This window comes from Neophocaena asiaeorientalis, unplaced genomic scaffold, assembly GCF_003031525.2.
Source record: "Neophocaena asiaeorientalis asiaeorientalis breed wild unplaced genomic scaffold, Neophocaena_asiaeorientalis_V1.1 scaffold450, whole genome shotgun sequence".
Taxonomy (NCBI): Eukaryota; Metazoa; Chordata; class Mammalia; order Artiodactyla; family Phocoenidae; genus Neophocaena; species Neophocaena asiaeorientalis.
This window is the reverse complement of record NW_020175674.1, coordinates 121,127-141,313: the sequence shown is the minus strand read 5'-3', so window position 1 is coordinate 141,313 and position 20,187 is coordinate 121,127. Positions and strand designations below refer to the sequence as shown.

General features: G+C 36.7%; 1 protein-coding gene across 11 annotated transcripts in view; it reads left to right on the top strand.

Moving 5' to 3' along the window:
- The window catches only part of MYO6 (myosin VI), an 88,746-nt gene that overhangs the window by 49,043 nt on the left and 19,516 nt on the right, over positions 1 to 20,187 (top strand). For all 11 annotated transcript variants that reach the window (XM_024731888.1, XM_024731885.1, XM_024731887.1 and 8 more), the window contains exons 16-26: positions 96 to 191; positions 486 to 659; positions 3,982 to 4,020; positions 6,309 to 6,402; positions 12,088 to 12,218; positions 12,306 to 12,383; positions 14,193 to 14,322; positions 16,043 to 16,133; positions 16,841 to 16,991; positions 18,483 to 18,691; positions 19,353 to 19,431. In XM_024731888.1, coding sequence (XP_024587656.1) covers positions 96 to 191; positions 486 to 659; positions 3,982 to 4,020; positions 6,309 to 6,402; positions 12,088 to 12,218; positions 12,306 to 12,383; positions 14,193 to 14,322; positions 16,043 to 16,133; positions 16,841 to 16,991; positions 18,483 to 18,691; positions 19,353 to 19,431 — 1,272 coding nt within the window. The remainder of the gene's footprint in view (positions 1 to 95; positions 192 to 485; positions 660 to 3,981; positions 4,021 to 6,308; positions 6,403 to 12,087; positions 12,219 to 12,305; positions 12,384 to 14,192; positions 14,323 to 16,042; positions 16,134 to 16,840; positions 16,992 to 18,482; positions 18,692 to 19,352; positions 19,432 to 20,187) is intronic.

Genomic DNA, 20,187 nt, shown 5'->3' with positions numbered 1-20,187 from the left:
GCATCGGCAGGCGGACTCAACCGCTGCACCACCAGGGAAGCCCTGTGTAGTATATTTTTGATAATTTAATAACTGGTGTGTGTCTCATTTTTCAGATTCCTAGAAAGTCTAAGCTGGCAGTTCACAGGAACATCAGAGATGACGAAGGCTTCATCATCAGGCATTTCGCAGGGGCGGTGTGCTATGAAACAGTGAGTATAACTTTCACCGGGAGAAAACCATTTGATGTTGAAGCTGCGCTGTGCAGTGTGGTAACATCTAGCCACATCTGGCTATTTAAAGTTAAGTAAAATTTAAAATTCAGTTCCTCAGTACGCCGGCCACATTTCACGTGCTTGCTGTCCCCACTGCCTGGTGGTGGCGATATTGGGCAGCACAGCTACAGAACATTTCCGCAACCTCAAAACAGTTCTATTGGACAACACCATGGTAAGGAATATTATCACAAGATGGACCGAATCATTCCCGTTTGCTTTATTTTTCAGACTCAATTTGTGGAAAAAAATAATGACGCTTTACATATGTCTCTTGAGTCCTTAATATGTGAATCCAGGGATAAATTTATCCGGGAGTTATTTGAATCATCCACAAATAACAACAAAGACACTAAACAAAAAGCAGGAAAACTTAGCTTCATCAGTGTGGGAAACAAGTTTAAGGTATTTGTGCTAAATGTATTACTTGAATTTTTTTCTTACTGCATTAAAATTGTAATTGTTTTATACTCTACAGTGGATAGTGTAGATCACTCTGAGAAATCTCACGAGTGAGATTCAAGAGCAGTCCCTGAACTGTTGCTGTTTGTATGCAGAATAACATAAGATAGGCATAGTCATTGACCATACGGAAACCTGGTAATTTTACGAACGTGCTCTTTCTTGGTTCTTTAACATGTCTGATTGCTTCTCCTCATGTTCTTGCTTCTGTTTACTGTCTGGTTGACCTTCAAACCTTCTCTTTCCCATGTGTTTTCTGTTTCCTTCCTCATTCAGCAGTTTTGTTTTAGCTGGAGTAGTCCAGCTCCAGATGGCTAGAGGGGACTAGTTGAGTTGAGAGAGGAAAAGCAGGCACTGCCAGGGGCTTCAGGTAAATGATCACCTTCGTGGACTCCTACTTACAGAGTGGCTGCCGTGTTAAAAAGAGCCCAGCTCGAGTTAATGATTTCATTTTGTAATTCATTTTTAACGTGTTTTCTCTCATAGTGCATTTTGGGTGTGCATATTACACTAAAATTTGATTAAAGCTTCTAAGAACTTCTGTAAAAGATAAATGCTTTGTGTGGCAAACCCTTCAAATTGCTTATTTGACGTTGAAGAACACTTCATTTGTTTCATTAATTTCGGATCAGGAATTTATTCTTTGGGGTCTAATAAGGAATTGTCACACGATGTGCCTTAGAAATGCAACACCGCTATTTGGTTCTAATTGCTGAGTATTTTGCATAGAAAAAGATAATTTAAAAACTTTGTGCCATGTTTAATGAATAAAAAATTATAATAAATAGATCAAAGAAATAGAATTAGTTTCTCTCTTATACATTTCCACAAAGTCTTTTTGTTCTGTTTACAAGAAAACTACATATGCCTTTCATTATGTGTACTTCAAATATTAAAAATGATGTAATTAGGAACAATATTTAAGACTCAGAATACTAGGATACTAACAGTGTAAGCTTCCTGAAATCCCTTGTGGATTGAAATGGGCTCTAAATAACTAACTTGATAAAATCATGTTTATAAAACAAAAGCTGAAACATAGATATAGGAGAATTCCGCTTATAACACATTTTTTCAAGGAACTGAATAAAAAGTTTTAAACTTTATTGTAAGTTATATTCATTAATTATGAGTTTCTTCTTCTCTTTACAGTACTCTTTCTCTTATTTGGATATTCTTAGATTCTTAAATAGACATAATGGTAACAGATTGGTTTAAAATAGTACATTAGCCTGAATGAAACGGATATCATTTATTAAGTATTTTCCTAGTGTGATATAGTAGTATTGCTGGCAAGAACATACTTGAAATTTTAGACGATATAAATAAAATAAAAAACATTCTTAAAATTCTTTGGACTAAGGTATTTTATGTTGAGACTTTAAGGGCCTTCAAATTGCTTATATGCAATACAATGTATTTTGCCCATCGAACTGCTTGAAAACTGTAACTAAAAGATGTAACATTGTTAATAATAAAATTTCAAAATGTTTTTATTGAGATACTTTGAAATGAAATATTAGTAGTAATTCTTATTTTTAAATATAGTAGAATAGCTCCTTAAATTCAAGTTCAAGTTATGGGAGGCAATAAAACAACACAGGCTAGCACTTACAGTAATACTTCAGTTATCGAACATGACCGAGAATCAGAAGTTTTCCACTGAAAAGTGACATTTTCAGGTTATTGAAGTTAGAACTCTTTTACTATTAGTGTTTTAGAAAAAGTAATTCTTTTTGATGAAAATCATATTCTTTTATTATATACATGAATAATTGTACGCTTTGAAATAAAAATAAAATACAAGTAAAGCATGCGTTGCATCAGGCTATTATGCATTCTGGTCTTCGACCGCTGTTCTTTGGTAATTGACGTTCTTCCCTCTTCTCTCAGATGCTATAGTTTATTTCTGCTGCTTCTACTGACTTAACTTTTTGTCCATTTTTTGGGGCGAATACTGTGCTATGGATTAGGAAGCATGGGCTTTGTCACAGTTGTTTTCTTTCCAATTTGGTGGCTCTTACACTTGCTTTTCATTTGTGTGCTGGTCTAGACTGGTTGAGGTTGTCAGAACTCTGTCAAGCAGATCGGTGGGGTATGACTGTATTTTTCTAATCCAGTGAGAAATTCACTCCGTTTTTATAACTTAAGCCTATAATGTCTGAAGTGTACTGTAGCATCGCGAATAAGAGAATGAGCCTTGGTGTTAGGTCCTTGTTGGAGTCTTGGTTTTGCCATTACTAGGCTCCCTGATCTTGGCAAGTGATTTATCTCTCTGGGCCTCAATGTTCTCACCTGTAAAATGAGTCTACTAATATATCCTTAATTAGAGCTGTGGTGCGGATTAAACATGATAATGCCCGTGAAAAGCTTTGAGCAGTGTCTGACTCATAGAAAGCATTCAGTAAAGTATACCTATTATTATTATTAAGTATAGCTGTGATTGAATAAATGTTAATTGAAGAATTAATTAGTTAATTTCTCTTTTGTTAAGTAGTACAATAAGCATCCCAGTATAAAATCAGTATAACAATTTAAATAATTTACTTTGCAGAGACGTAAAGCAAATGCATGATTTTAATGTACTGAACCAGAGTACATTAAAATCACTTAATATTATTAAGCAAAGGAAAGGTCCGTAACTACTTGTACTGTCCATTGTGAAACTTTTTCTTGAGAAAATTGTCCTAGCCTTTAAAAATAATTGAAATGTGAAGTTTTAAAATAGTTGAGAGGGTTTCTACAGGTAGGCAGGTCAGTTTCATTTATGAAAGGTGTTATATAAAACAATCCTAATACATAGCATTAGTGTATATTTTAAACACGTTTTCATTCTTAATGGAGCGTGACACAAGCTACACCCAGCTTGCCACGAGTTCACATACTGCTCCGTTGATCCCTTATTGAATGCATCCCCATCATTTTCATTTACTTCTTGCATTGCCTGTATACTTTTTCCCTATTCACCCCACCTGCAAGTGTGCATGTATGTTTTCTAGTATTGCTAATTTTCAGTCTTTTAATTGTGTAAGTTCTGTATAAGTAAAATAAGTTATTGTCCTTGGCATCATATATCAGCCATACATTTCTGCATGTTACTATCTGTTAAAGAGATTGTGTACCAGAAGCTGTTAAATTGTAATGTGTTATATATATCAGTGTTATTGCATGTTATTTTATTCTAATGTTGAAAAGCTAATATTTACTTATGGTATTACGTACTTTTGCTCTTTGAAATAATGAAGTGATTTCCTTTCTTCTACAGACACAGTTAAATTTGCTTCTGGATAAACTTCGAAGTACTGTGAGTATACTTAAAAAAAAAACCCACAGGGTTTTTTGTTTGCTTGTTGTTGTTGTTTTTTCCGGCTGTGCCGCAAGGCACGTGGGATCTCAGTTCCCCGACCAGGGATTGAACCTGTGCTCCCTGCACTGGAAGTTCCGAGTCTTAACCACTGGACTGCCAGAGAAGTCTTCAAAAACAGGATTTTTAAATGGTCCTCTTAAACTATTATTAGTAATTACTCAAATAAGCACAGTAAACCTGGAATAATTAGAAATTCATTTTAAACCAAATTTCATCATTAAAAAAAATCAGTTTTTAAAATGGTTGTCATTTCGGTTAGTTTTTTTCTGAAGAAGGGTCAAATATATATGTGCAGTCAAATTGTTTTATAAATATATAGAATTCTCTGAATGTTATTAAGATTATCCTGTAGCTTCAGGAAAGTGAAAATAATTGGTTATTATAGGGAAGGAGAATGTATTTTTTAGGATTAAAGATAACACATGTAATTCATTTTCATTTTATTACTCTGGTGGTAACATTCTCTAACATGACAGTGCTGATATGGAAAAATATGGACATAATATTTTTATGCCCTATTATAGTGGCAATATTTCCTAGGAGCCTTTTTATTAACCAGACATTTTAATTCTCTCTGTTTGTTAAAGAAAAATTCACCATAGAAAGAAATTTGATACATCGGTTATATAAATGAGGCATGATTTCAAGAGAAGACTTTTTTTTTTTTTTTAATTTCTTTTCTTTTTTTTTGGTACGTGGGCCTCTCACTGTTGTGGCCTCTCCGGTTGCAGAGCACAGGCTCCGGACTCGCAGGCCCAGCAGCCATGGCTCACGGGCCTAGTCGCTCCGCGGCATGTGGGATCTTCCCAGGCCAGGGCACGAACCCATGTTCCCTGCATCGGAAGGCAGACTCTCAACCACTGCGCCACCAGGGAAGCCCGAGAAGACTTATTTTTTAAGCAAATCCACAGAACTTAACTGATTACTCTTTTCATGTAGTCATTTGAAAGCCAAATATTTATTGTCTCTGTGCTATTATTGCTTAACTTATTGTTAGATTTGTTTTGAAACCGTTAAGAAATTCTTTTAACTATCCTCATTGTTTGCAAATATTTCTCTCTTAAGGACAGACCTTTAAAAACCAAGTCTGATGAGGAGGTATTTTATTTTTATCACCCAAATATAATGCTACTGTAAAATGATTAGATTATATTTGTGATTTTTAAAAAAGGCATTTCTAAAAAGTGTTCTAAAAGTGTTTGCAGTGAGCATCATTGTTGACATTAACTGTTCAGTTTTGCAAGGTGGCTACTTGGAAGCGAAGCTGTTATTTGGATGTCTAGTGTATTAGCTTCAGTTCCCAACAGTTTCACTGGGTACATAGCAGTATTGTCTCAGTCTCATTCAGCAAAAATCTGATAACGGATTGTAAATGAATGCCTTTAAGCTTTTTAAAATACATATCGTTTAACAAACAAAACTTTAAAATGTGCAGTGGTGCAGCTCAGGGACCTGCTGTATGTTTTTAAAATAGAATGATGAGAAAGGTTGACTTTTTTTTTTTTTTTTAGCACTTTGGCCTAAATTTTAAGAGGCATAATTTTATACCATCTTATCATAGGGCAATTTTCTTATCACAGAAACACAGCATATAAATATATTTAAATGTAGAATAAAATCACATGTATGTCATGCTGTGAAATGTATTGTTTAAATATGTTGAAATATTTTACTAGGAGAGACTTTTCTTTTTACAATAACGGTTTTTTGGCACTCTAAAATGTATTTTTCTAATATTAGTATATAAATGCTTTACATTATAAAAGTATGCTAATGGTCTTAAGTTCCTTAGTGATTATTTTAAAAGAGGTTCAGGGCTTCCCTGGTGGCACAGTGGTTGAGAATCTGCCTGCCAATGCAGGGGACACGGGTTCGAGCCCTGCTCTGGGAAGATCCCACATGCCGCGGAGCAACTGGGCCCGTGAGCCACAACTACTGAGCCTGCGCATCTGGAACCTGTGCTCTGCAACAAGAGAGGCCACGATAGTGAGAGGCCCGCACGCCGCGATGAAGAGTGGCCCCCGCTCGCCGCAACTAGAGAAAGCCCTCGCACAGAAACGAAGACCCAACACAGCCAAGGATAAATAAATAAATAAATTAATTAATTAAAAAAAAAGAGGTTCAGAAGTTAATGATAATATGCTCTGAAAGTAGCTGGTATTCATAGAAATAGAAAAATAAGAATGCTATATGGATCATTTTTTAAAGTACCTTTATTATTCTAGGGAGCAAGCTTTATTCGTTGTATCAAGCCTAATTTAAAGATGACAAGCCACGACTTTGAAGGAGCTCAAATTTTGTCTCAACTTCAATGTTCAGGTATTTCTCTATTTTTGTAATCTATATCGGGGTGTGTCGAGAGTCTTAGTTCAAATAAAATTTAATATATGCAGTGTTTTCAAATAATTCACAACTATCTTGATTATTTTAAGTGTGGTAAGACTTTTATATTTCCTTTATTTATAAGAAAAGAAGGGCTAACAAATTATTTGAGCAGTATTGGCGTAGATGTTTTACATCATTGAGGTAAAATTTATAAAAACTCTTCAGCTGCGAACCCAGGTCTCCCTTCGTGGATGCTTTCCGTGGCCTTCTCAGTCCTGCAGCGGTTCGTTCCCACGTAACTGGGTCAGGCGGTGGGTTTTGGTGTCCTTTTTTTTTTTTTTAATTAATTTATTTATTTTTACTTTTGTCTGTGTTGGGTCTTCGTTGCTGTGCACAGGCTTTCTCTAGTTGTCGCGGTGAGCGGGGGCTACTCTTCGTTGCAGTGCGTGGGCCTCTCATTGCAGTGGCTTCTCTTGTCGCGGAGCACTGGCTCTAGGCATGCGGGCTTCAGTAGTTGCAGCACTGGGGCTCAGTAGTTGTGACTTGCGAGCTCTAGAGTGCAGGCTCAGTAGTTGTGGCGCACAGGCTTAGCTGCTCTGTGGCATGTGGGATCTTCCTGGACCAGGGCTTGAACCCGTGTCCCCTGCATTGGCAGGCGGATTCTTAACCGCTGTGCCACCAGGGAAGTCCGGTTTTGATGTCCTTGCTTCCCACTCCACTACTTGTAAAACAAAAGAAAAAAAAATCAACACAATACCCTCGGCCTCTGTGGAACTTTTCTGCACTTGGTTAAACTATCACTTTCTACCCCTCACCCGGCCACATTCTGCCTGTGCTTAGTCACCCAAGTCTTGGGCCCTGGACTCCCTGTTTCCCTTCCCCGTGCCCATCGTCCATCCCTCCCACACCACCCCTGCCTGTCCCGCTGATTCAGGCCTGGGACACTTCCGGAAACTCTCTTGCCTCCCCGACTCCTTATCTTGCTTCCCTTAGAGGCAGATTTATTAGAAAGCTACTGGTTGCTTTAGCTTCAGGGTGCCTTATTTAAATGAGTTCCTATCAAAACCCTGAACCTGATTTTGTATGCTTTTGTAATTTCATACTTTTTTTTCTTAAAGTGCCCTCCCCTAATTATATAAGTTTTGGGCTCCCCACAGCTACATCTACCCTTGACCCTTCTCACAAAACCTTAGCAGTTTGTGAATCTAGTTTTGTCCTTTGTCCTCATCTGCACAGAGAAAGTGGGCAAGATAGATTGGCACTGTTACAAATTCATGATTACTAACCTTCAAAGGGCTCGCATTACCCGCCCCACCAAGTTTCCCTGGCCAGCAGGTTCTGTTTCTCCCCGGACCCGTCAGACCCACCCTGCTCTGCTCAAGTCTCTGAGCTTCTGCTAACAGGCAGCCTCACCTCTTTTTACTAAAAAGCTGAAAGCCTTACCTGTGTGCTACCAAACACTTCTTCTACCTGCACAACTGCCCTCCTGGTAGAAAGGAGGAAGTGCCTCTCTTCCTCATTGAGACTGTAGTTCTTTGGATCTATCCCTTCCTGCCTTTTCATTAATCCCATTGTATTGAAGCTCTGAGACGGTTTCAATCCCATCAAAACTTCATCTTCGGGCTTCCCCGGTGGCGCAGTGGTTGAGAGTCCGCCTGCCGATGCAGGGGACGCAGGTTCGTGCCCCGGTCCGGGAAGGTCCCACATGCCGCGGAGCATCTGGGCCCGTGAGCCATGGCCGCTGAGCCTGCGCGTCCGGAGCCTGTGCTCCGCAGCGGGAGAGGCCACAGCAGTGAGAGGCCTGTGTACCGCAAAAAACAAAAACAAAAACAAACAAAAAAACACCTCATCTTCACTCCCTCTCACCGACATTCCCGTCCAGCTGCCTCCCTATCTCTGGCCTCACTTTCTTTTCTCCAGTTTTTGCTTTTCTCTCCAAGAATATTCTCTTCTTGCTTTCTCAGTGTCCTGCCTTCCACTTGCTCTTTAACCCGAGGGAATTCAGTTTCCAACAAAATAATTCTTGATAAGGTTTCCGGTGATTCCCTTGACCCTGAATCACACGTTTCCTCAGACCCTCATCTCAGTGGAGTCCAGCAGCATTTGCCTCTACCCCATCCCCATAACATAGCCTTTCCTCAGCGCCTAAAACAGCGTGTGTCCCTGCCTCTCCTTTGAATTCTCTGGCCATTCCTGCCTCCTCTGCAGGGTCATCTTCTACCTAGATATTATTTGTTAGAGTTTTTTAAGCTCTGGGTTAGGCCTGTTCTCCTTCTCGCTCTTGATCAGTGCTGTTCGGTATAACTTTCCATGGAGGTGGACATATTCTAGGCCTGTGTTGTCCAGTATGGTAGCCACTACATACTTGTGGCTACTGAGCTCTTGAAATGTGACTAGTATGACTTAGGTACTGAATTTTTAATTTGTATTTAATTTTAATTTTTTAAAATTTAAATATAAATAGTCACATGTGGCTAGTGCAGCTACAGAGCCTGTGCCTAGCAACGGTCACACTGGACAACCTAGCTACATAGTCTCAATCTAAGTCTCCCCAAGGACCTTTTATATGACCTAAAGAGTGTGTCTTTTACTCCTCCAGATTTACTGAGGTATGATTGACATATAACATTGTGCAGGTCCAAGTTGTGCAATGTGTTGACTTGATACGCTAACGTATTGTAAAAGGATTGCCACCATAGTGTTAGCTCAGAGTCCCGTGAGGTAATATAATTACCATTGCTTGCTTGTTGGGAGAACGTTTAAGGTCTACTCTCCTAGTAGACAGTGAGCCTTAGTGCTCCCTAATCCAAGCTGTCACCGTCTTTCACCTGGCTTTTTGCTGAAGTTTCCTAAGTATTCTCCTCACATCTGCTCGGTCTGTTCTTCACATACATCCAGAACTACTGCTTTACAGCTCAAATCTGAGCATGTCTTTTTACTGCTTAAAATGCTGCAGTGGCTTCTGATTATGATTAGGGTAAAGAGCAGAGTCCTCGTAGCTTGTGAGGCCCCGTATGGTCTGGCCCGTGTGTCTGTAACCTCCTCTGTTTTCTCTCTCTCCTCTCCATTCTCCAGTCACTCCGGCCTTTGCTTTAGTTCCTTAAATGCTCCGTATTCCCTCTGTTCCCGGGGCCTGTGCACATGCTGCTTCCCGTATGAGAAGCTCTTATCTCCCCTTTGTCTTATTTTTCACATTTGCGCTCGGTTGTCATTTCTTTATGGAAGCCCCCAACTAGGAAGGGGGCCTGAGTAAAGGGTGCCTAGCACCATCATTTCACAGTCATAAATTTTATTTATTTTCTCCTTTCTCTAATCTGTAAACCTCTCGAGGGCAGAAACTGTGTCTGTTTTGGCTTGTATGCATGTTCCCGCTTCCTGGCAGCGCAAAGCATGTACTAGACTTAGTAAATACTTGTTGAATGAAATGCACAGTCTAGGAAATAAAAAGATTTATTTGTGACTAACTTTAACAAATACTAGAAAGTTAAATAAGTGATGTCTGTTTTATTCCTACATATGTATAGATGTATTTTTGTAATATTTTCTTCAGATCATTTTTACTTTGACTATTTTTCTCATTTGAATTTCTCTTTACGATTTGTTTAGCCTAATATAATGTCATTTATTTCCTAAGTGAGCACCCAGTGTCCTGGCAAGTCAAGTGTGTTTAGATTTAGCTATATATACCATTAGATTAGCAGAGTGTGGGCTCACTGATGCTTTAGCTGGGATTCCTCTTTCAGTAAGCAGTGTATTTTAACATGTTAAGATCTGTTGGCAGTTTAATAGATGCCACCAATTCATAATAGTCTGATTTTTTTTATAGTACTTATAATAGTAAAATGGCATAGAATTGGTTCCAGTTATGTGGCTAGGTAATGAGAAAAAGCAAAAAATACCAATAACTGGTGGAAAGAAAAATAATTATGAAGTTTTCTAAAAAAAAATGACATTTAAGATTTGATTTCTGTAATACTTTGCCTTTCCATTTCTGTTTTTTTCCAATTTAAGGAGAATTAATTAATTGAGGACAGCTTTTACTAAAGTGTCTATCTTCTGATCAGCCAACCCCAGGGCAAAGTGGGGGAAGGTGAGAGAAGGCGGGTCTTCTTTCTTTAACCTCGGGGCTCTGCTGCCCCGTCTGTGGTAGCAAAGAGGGGTTCTGAGGATGACCAGCCGGGACTGCAAACCTGGCTCTTCACCAGACTCCCTGAGGAAGCTCTTCACCAAACTCCCCGAGGAAGAGCCAGGCCATGGGAATCTCTAGAAGGGAGAGTACTTGGTTTGGTGATTTTTACTTTTTTTAAGCATCAAAAGATCTTTAGTGTAAATTAGCTTTAAGTGTGGAGAAAGCAGCCTTAGACTTGGTAATTTGTTAAGCTCCATGAAATTCTTAATGTACTTCTGTGAGCCTAGTTGTCTGCAGCTACAGGGCAAGCCAAGGGACTCAGAGGTTGGGATGCACACATTTCTAAGGGTACTCGTTTTTTTGATATAAATAAAATGGGCAACAATTGTGACAATATCAACCAAACCTTACTTTTATTTCTCCAAGCAGAACCAAAAACTAAATCTAGATCTGAACTCTCCATAGGAATAATTGCGTTTATATGTTCCATTATATTATATTGAATTTAATTTAATATTATGTTTAATTTAATACTAAACTTTGTTCAATTATAATACATATGTTATACATTATAGTATTATATATAAATTATCTATTGCATATAATATATATTCATTATATTTAAGTTATAATAGCTATATATGTTCACTGTAATAAAAATGAAATGGTACAGAATAATATAAGTAAAAAGAAGTCTCACTTCTCAGGGGTGACCATTAGACTCTGTGTCTTGGACATATTTTTCATACTTGTTAAACCTCTGCCCAGTTATTTTTAATAAATCTATCATATTCTATCATATGGTTATAACATAATTTAATTGTTATTAAATTATTGGAATAACATAATTAATATTTAAGTGATTTCTGTGTTTTCTGTTACCAACAGTGACCCAGTGAACATGTAGAGACCTTCTCTGTGCATATCTTTGCCCACATACGTGACAAGTTGTAGGATAGATTCATCAAAGTGGAAAATAGTCAAAGGGATAGATATCTGTTATTAACACTTAATATTAATTTAGTAATATAAATAAATATTCCAAACTGCCATCTGAAATGGTTGCACTGGTTTACTCTCCCACTAAGAATGTGTTCTCCGTTTGCTTGAAGCACTGGTGAGAATCGGGGAATGTGTTTGACTTTGTGTTGGAGACTCTTACCGGGAATCTTGTTCCAAAAGCAACCTCAGGACTTGGAAAATAGCCTAATGCAGGTCTTTGCCTTGTATACCGCGATTGTGACACAAAGGGTTCCAGCAGAAAAAAAAGATACAAGCTACATTTGAATTTTTTAGAGACCAGTCGTTTGTCTCTAGAGAATAGTTGGTCAAGCTAGTTTTCGATGAAATTTGGCTACAGTAGTTTTTAGGGGGTGGGTAAGCTGGGACATATTGAGTATAAGTATGATATTTTCTATGTAATACTTCATTGCTGATAATTTCTGTAAATTACCCCTTTTAATTTATAAAATTCTTTGATCATTTTCAAGTTATCCTTGGACTTGTACACAGTGATTGGCAGTAAAACTTCTGTTTGTTTATGAATGTAGGTATGGTGTCTGTTTTGGACTTGATGCAGGGCGGTTTCCCATCGCGAGCTTCATTTCACGAACTCTACAACATGTATAAAAAGTATATGCCAGATAAACTCGCAAGATTAGATCCAAGACTATTTTGTAAGGTACAAACACTACCTAAATTGAGATATCTTAGCTATAAACTGTCTTTCTTATTAATTCCTAATTGGCATTTAAATTTCATTTTTCAGGCTCTTTTTAAAGCTTTGGGCTTAAATGAAATCGACTACAAGTTTGGGTTAACAAAAGTATTTTTTAGACCTGGCAAGGTAAGTACATTTTTATTTTAAACTTTAACATAATTAATATGGATAGTCGGAGTCAGTGAATATTTTTAAGTGTTCAGTGATTTATGTTATTCTTAAAGAGCATGCATATGTGTGTGATACACATACACACAATTTTCCCACTGGTGAGAAGTTTACACTGTATAGTACTCTGTACAGGGTTCTGTTTTTTTTTTTTCAGCTTTGGAAGTATTGGAATCAGAGAATTGTTTAGTTGAATTTTTTACTTAAATAAGGGTTAACCTGAGATGCTTCTGTTTTAAACAAGTTGAAAGCTTTTCTAAAACATATTCAGTCTTCAATAATTAAAAAATTCACAGTACTTTTGAGTCTTCATTGTGAGAATGAGATCTATTAGAGCTTGATAGATGTGTAACATACAGAAAATTGGACAGGAGTCTGTGCTGACTTCTATCAAATCGTAGAAGGAATGACTGTATAAATACTTCTGTATGTAACATAATTTTCTTCGGCTACCCATAGTTTTAGTATTTACAGATTCTTGTACTAGTCCTGTACTAGGATACAAAATGGAGTTATAGAATATTTCATAACTAAATATATACAATACAGAAATACTTAAATGCTCTTCACAATCTGTTCATAATATTTTCACCATTCCTGACTCCTTTAATATTGATTGAATATTGCATTCTCATAATTTTAAACACAATTGTTATTATATAATAGACAGCTATACTTGTTTGACTTAGCAAAATCGTTAATAAATATCTCTGGTTCCTTGAAGGCTAAATTAATCATAATAAATAAATCTGATTTCACATCTTGGGGCATGAAATGAAATCTGTGTAATGCATTACCAAATGTATGCACTTTCCTGTGAATATTTTTACTGCAGAGAACTTATATGATCTCCTATAAAAGAAAAATAGTTAAGAATATAAGTATTCATAGTTGGCTTAGCTGTAATCATACGTATTTATCATAAACTCAACATTTCTCATTTCAGGACCGTGGTAATTATTTTAGAATTAAGAGCTTGGTAGAGAAAGCACTTGGTCTTATTTGCCTCTAGAAAAATTAATCAGTCAGAAGGATACAGTGAAAGCACAAGGCAGATTTTCAAAGATCTTTAATCTCATTATGTTACCTTTAATTTAATTTCGATTATAAGAAGCTGTTATTTTGATAGATGTGTGACATCTTCAATATACTGTAGTGGGATATTTGGTAAAGGATAGAAATCAATATGTAATTCGGTGGTAAATTGTGGAAATAATGCATTTTCTTATTTAATAACCTTGTAGATGTTTTATTTGTGTTGTGTGTCTCTTAGTAGCAGTTTCTTATCTCTGACCAAAATAAAGGTGGGGATTGGGCGAGACACAGTAGTTTTGGTGGTACCTGATTTTATAGAGCTGACCTTCACTTCTCCAGTGATCTCAGAATATGGATGAGCCAGTTCAGAGAGACAGTAGACCTTTTTTTCATTCTTTTTTCCATAAAACCTTTTGGCTAACCATCTGCAGTGGTCATTTAAGATTCTTTTTCTCCTTTTCCTATTGAGTCTGCTAACTAGCAGTGAGTAACCCCCGCAGCCCAACCACTGCAAAAAAGATCCTGGAGGAAGGAGGAGAAAGACAGCAAAATTCGGCCAAGTGTGCTTGGGTTTGCTGTGTACCCCACTGAGACATGTCTGTGTGATAGGCTTGTGACCACTTCCAGAAAGCTAGATTTTGGATTTGAGTTACAGTTATTTTGTATCTCTCTGTGTGTTTAAACACATCTATCTGTCTTTTGATACTGTTAGCCAATGACTTTATCTCCTAGTTTGCAGAATTTGACCAGATTATGAAGTCCGACCCTGACCACTTAGCAGAGCTGGTCAAGAGGGTCAATCACTGGCTCATCTGCAGTCGCTGGAAGAAGGTTCAGTGGTGCTCACTGTCTGTCATCAAACGTAGGTGTTTCCTTCCACTCCGAGATACGCAATTATTTTGGAAATGAACTGGTTTGTGGAATGTTATACATTTGTCTCAGTGGTGAGCGCTAGGCAACAGGGACCGTGTCGCTTATTCAGGCTGTGTCCCTGGTTCCTCCCCTAACGCCTTACATGTAGTATGTAATAAATTAGTACCTGTGGACTTTTCTTTTTTAAGTTTTTTGAGTGTATGATACTTACCTTCTTTAATTGAATGCATTATATGATAATTAACTTCATCACGACCTAAAAAAACCCCCAGAACTCACTATCTTGATTCTTACCCCCTCCCCTCCTTTCCTCTCCCTTTCTCCTCCGCTCCCCGCACCGTACCTCAGTCTCTCAGACTAAAACCAGAACTTTTCTTTCCGCCCCCATGGCATCACCAGAATACACACGCTAAAAGTGTCCCAGTCGTAATTGTTTCTTCTTGTCCCTGAAATCATGCCAGTCAGCAAGCTCTGTTGATTCCCCCTCCAGACACTGTACATTCTTTACTCTTTATTGCCACTGCCTTACTGGAGCCCCTCTCCCCAGCCTGCATGGTAACTTCAGTGGCTCCCAGACTGGTTTTCCTGGCTTCCCAGACTTATCTTCCCAGAGTCTCTAACTAAAAGCCTTTGATTACAGCTTCCTTTCATAAAGGGCAAAGTCTAAAGTCTTAAAATATTGTAGCAACTACTTATCTCTGACCCAAAACAAGGACGAGGGACAGAATAATTTTGGGTTACCTGATGGTCTGTAGCAAACCTTTAGTTGTAGGGAGTATTGTTAGTAACTTGGTTAAATTTATAATCCCCCGCCCCAGCCATACCCTCCACGGTACCTGGAACAGTGCTAGGCACGTGAAGAGGGTTCAGTACACTGCTGCTTATTAATAAAAAAACATTCCTTTGACCTAATGAAAAGGAATCGTGCAAGCAACGTGCATGCTATCATGAGGTCTTTTGTTAGTCAATTGTGATATAAATAAAAACAAAACTATAATAATAATACAAAGACAACAGAAGGTCTTTTCCCATCACTTTCCAAGTGAAATATGAACATTCTTGTCACTATAGTTAAATGCCTTCAGCTTTAAACATTGCATTGTGATGGAAAACATATTATATTAAAATTATTTCTACTGTACTATTCGTTTGTGGACTGTGTTGTGCAGTGGTCAAGTCAGTAAGTAGACAGGATCTTTGCAGCGTGTTAATGGGGAACCTCTGAAAAAAGTGTCTCCGGGTCAGATCAGTCTCGGATATCGACTAACTGAAGTTAAGCAGAGTCCTTTATTGTAGGATTCTTAGAGGCCTCGCTCAGTATGTTCATTGTGAATCTCCAGAAGGAGGTGTAGCGCATAGCTTTTCCTGAGTTCATTTGACAGGTGAATCCTTTTTTCAAGACACGCCTGTTAACATTTCCTAGACCAGTATTACCTAAGACAATTTGGGACGCATTCATGTAGCGTAACGAGGAGATAATATATTTAAAATGTACACCTAGCCATATACATGATATGCTTTTTATTTTAAGAAGTATAAAGAACTAAAGAAATGTTAAACTTGCCAGTTTTGATGTCTGATATAATATGTTCATCAAGATTTTGTGTTTCTTGAGAATTGCTTTGTGGAAATGAATGGTTTTTAAAAATCCTGTATGTCTGATTTAAAGTAAATAATTTTCTGTCATTATATTTTCCTCTTACACATAGTGAAAAACAAAATAAAATATCGAGCTGAAGCTTGCATTAAAATGCAGAAAACTGTTCGAATGTGGCTTTGCAAAAGACGACACAAACCTCGGTAAGATGAATAGAGCCTAAAGAATCCAAAAAACCTATTTACCCTAATATAACATGGCATAAAGTCATAATGAAGAGCAGTTTGCATACTCACAGAGTTTCCTTTTTTCTCATGTTCTTTGTAAAAGATGTATTAGTCTGTTATTCATGTTATTTATTGGACATTAGTTAATTAATTGCTTCATTAATTCATTACTTGCCTCATTCTATAAAAGGATTTGAAGTAGCTTAGAAAAATGTAAACGCTGTAAAAGGTTGAAAGAAGCTGTTTTATTCTGATTATTTTAGTGACTTCAGTTTATTGATAAATGTCAAATTGACATTGTTTTTAAAAACATCTCATTAATATTTTGACCATAATTTTCAAGATTACCTGTAGGAATTATATTGTCTCACTGTCAGTTTAGTCTCTACTTCTTACTTGATTCTCCTCTTTTAAGTTTTTCTGTAATTTGAATTCTCAAATTTTTCAGTGCAAGTATAGAAGGCTTAAGTCTTGCTGACACATATTAATGTCATTCACATCCATATTGGATGATTCCTTTTACCCTCAACAAAAGATCTAAAAAAAGAGACTATTGAATGACATGAAAACAGAAGTGAAATACTCTGTTTAACAATATGTTTGGTATTTTATTAAAATGAAAAATCTGTCTGCAGCATTCAGTGGTGAAATTAAACTCTGATGAAGTGTTGTTATCTTTACAGCATTGATGGCCTGGTTAAGGTGGGCACACTGAAGAAACGGCTTGATAAATTTAACGAAGTAGTAAGTGCACTGAAAGATGGAAAACCAGAGATGAATAAACAGGTCGAGGACCTTGAAATTTCTATTGATGCTTTAATGGCCAAAATTAAGGTATGTAATTTTAATCCAAATGACTTGGACCTTTGAAAATCATTTTTAATACCTTTTGTTATTGGTATTGTCCTTTTTTTAAAGATACAAAACGTTAAAGATGTTGAGTCTCAGAGATAAGTGATGCTCAACATATTATTTACTCTATATTTGAAAATTTTCATAGTAAAAAAAAAGAAGACAATTTTTGTGCAGTTCATCTGTTGCTAGGAAAGATTTTTCCAAAATACTAACTAAAATACTATACTCTGTTGGTAAGCTTTTGCAGAATCATTAGTGAGAGAGGATTAATGCATATTAATTTTGTTTCATCTTTTTCTACTTTCAGAAACTAATTTTTAAATTATAAAAGTAATGTAATATTATTGAAAATCCGGAGAAAATCACCCCCACATCCTTACCCCACACACACGAACACATTCAACTATTACACTGTTGCATATTCCTCTCAAGCTTAGTTTATATGTACATATTTTTGCAGAGTTCTTATCATGTACATTTAATTTTGTATCCCTCTCCTTATGTTAGTGCCTCATTCCTGTTATTCCGTTAGCTTCATATAGGCTATATCATAAATTACTTAACTGTTATGAAGTAACAGTTTTCCTCCATATTTTGTAGCCAAAAAAAGGGGGCCTCTTTTTTTCGATTTTGATTTCCATTTGATTACTAGTGGGACTGAAAATTTTTTCTATGTGCTTGTTTGTTAGTTATGTTCCATCTGTCTCTTCATATCTTTTTCTGTTGTACTTTAGGATCTTAATGTTTTTCTCATCTACTTTCATGATTCAGTGCAATTATGTGGGATACAATACCTCAAAGCGAGACTTTTACGATGTTTTCTACAGATATTTTATGTAGACAATGATGAATCTTGGAGGAAGAATGGAGAAAGAAGTCAAGAGAAAAATGAAAATGCTTTGGATAGCCTTAGCTGATTTTGCAAATCTGTCAAGAGCCAGCCCCATTTATGTGGTATTAAATCAATTAAAATCAACCCAGCCACATTTAAGAAAATCATCCATCAGTTTTGGGTGAAGTTGATAATTTTTTAAATATTCCTGAGGTATTATTTGAACACTGTTGTTAAAGAGTAGTAAACTCTGGCAGAATTAGCTAATCATTCCTTCAAAAATAACTTTGAATTACAGTGTATTAGGCTGTGCACAGTATACCCTTAGATATTTGATTACTTGATTGATAGGAAATAGACGCAAATATTTTTGCATAGAGATAACTTTAAAAATTTTTTTGAATATTTAATACTTAAACAGTATGAAAAGATAATGGGCTTACTGCTTACCAGCTTTTCCAGTCTTTGTATATGTGCATGTTGGGTTTTTTTTCATTGTGGTGAAAACACATACCATTAAACTTACCATCTTAACCATTTGTTAAATGTACAGTTCAGTAGTGTTGAGTATATTCACATCGTTGTGCAACAGAAGAGATAGCTTTTTAAGTACATGTCCATTGTTTTGTTTCTTTAAGTCCACCATGATGACAAGGGAACAAATACAGAACGAATATGATGCGCTAGTTAAAAGCTCAGAGGTCCTCCTCAGTGCATTACAGAAAAAAAAGCAGCAGGAAGAGGAAGCAGAAAGGCTGAGGCGTATCCAAGAAGAAATGGAAAAAGAAAGGAAAAGACGTGAAGAAGATGAACAACGTCGAAGAAAGGAGGAGGAGGAAAGGCGGATGTAAGGGTTTATGTTGTCGCCTTGAGTTAGAAGCCGACAGGACAGTGAATTCTTTGTGTTGATGGTGGTCAATGAATATTCTTATTTTTAAAAGTCATATTCGTATTTTTAAATACTAGTTTTAGAATAAGTTTGAAAATGGAGAAAGTAAGCTCATTTTACAATCATAACATAAAATGATTCTAACTATAATCTGAATTTTGGTTAAACTCTTACACCTGAGGATTACTTGAGTTCTTTTTAAAACTATGACTTTCATATTATTTTATAATCTAGGAAGAAGGTACTTCTTTTCTGCAGTTTAAAAACTGATGGCATTTTGGAAGACTGCCATAGTAGGGCAGACGGAAGGAATCTAAGATTGTCTGATTGGAGAAGGAGTAGAGAGAAGCAGTGTGATCAGGACCTTACAAGTAGCTTGGTAACCAAGTTAATCCAAAGATGTTAAAGGTTATGGAATATAATTGTATTTGTTTTGTTTCTGAAGAACTGCTGTCAGTAGAGTTAGATTTTATTTTATTTTTCAAAATAAGTTGATAATGTATATAGCCAGGAGGTTATTTGACTTCCCATTTTGTAACCTTTATTAATAGTTAAATTTTCTTCTGAAGGATTTCTTGTTTTATATTAAATTTCTGAAGAGTATTCTGCTTTTTGTTAGGAAACTTGACATGGAAGCAAAGAGAAAGCAAGAAGAGGAAGAGAGAAAGAAAAGGGAAGATGATGAAAAACGTATTCAGGTTTGTACTCAGTAGGCAATCAGACTGAATTTCTATCAAAATGAAATCTACAAAATTACAAAACAGAAGATCTTGATTTACTAGGTATAAATTGTCATTGTTTTATTCTAGAGACAGAAGGCAGTTTCTCAAGTGGTTATGGGATGGGACTTTGGAGCTAGGGAAGTGAGTTCAAATCCAGCCCCTCACTGACAGAAATTGTGACATTGCAGAAGTCACGACGTGGGCCACAGTTTTCTCTCTCTGGAATGGAGATAAATAGTGATTGTGAGCATTAAATGAGTTAACACGTGTTAAGGCATTTAGACCAGTGCCTTGTTCAATAAGTATTAGGTGGTTATTATTCACAGGGGGAAAGTCAGATCAATATTCAGTTACATTATGTAATGTTTTAAAAATGTTATTTTATAACTTTGTAGATACTGATATTAATAGGTTAGGATTTAGATAGTCTCCCTACCCCCATCTTTTAAAAAGTCCATGTCTGAGGATAATTGATTCCCTATTTGAGTGTCTGTCTGTCTCAGCTTTCTGATTCATCCGGAGCACAGCCAACACTTTAAATTCCTGACCTCTGCTGTGTAGGTGTTGGTGTTAAGGTGACACCTAGGATACGATATTTGGGAGACTCATACTCTAGTGATAGAATGGTGCGCTCTTGGTTTGGGGAACGAGGTAGCATTAATCATAATACAGAAGAGACTTCTGGTTAAACAGTAGGTATTTCTTAGTTAAAAAAAAAAAAAAAAAAAAAAA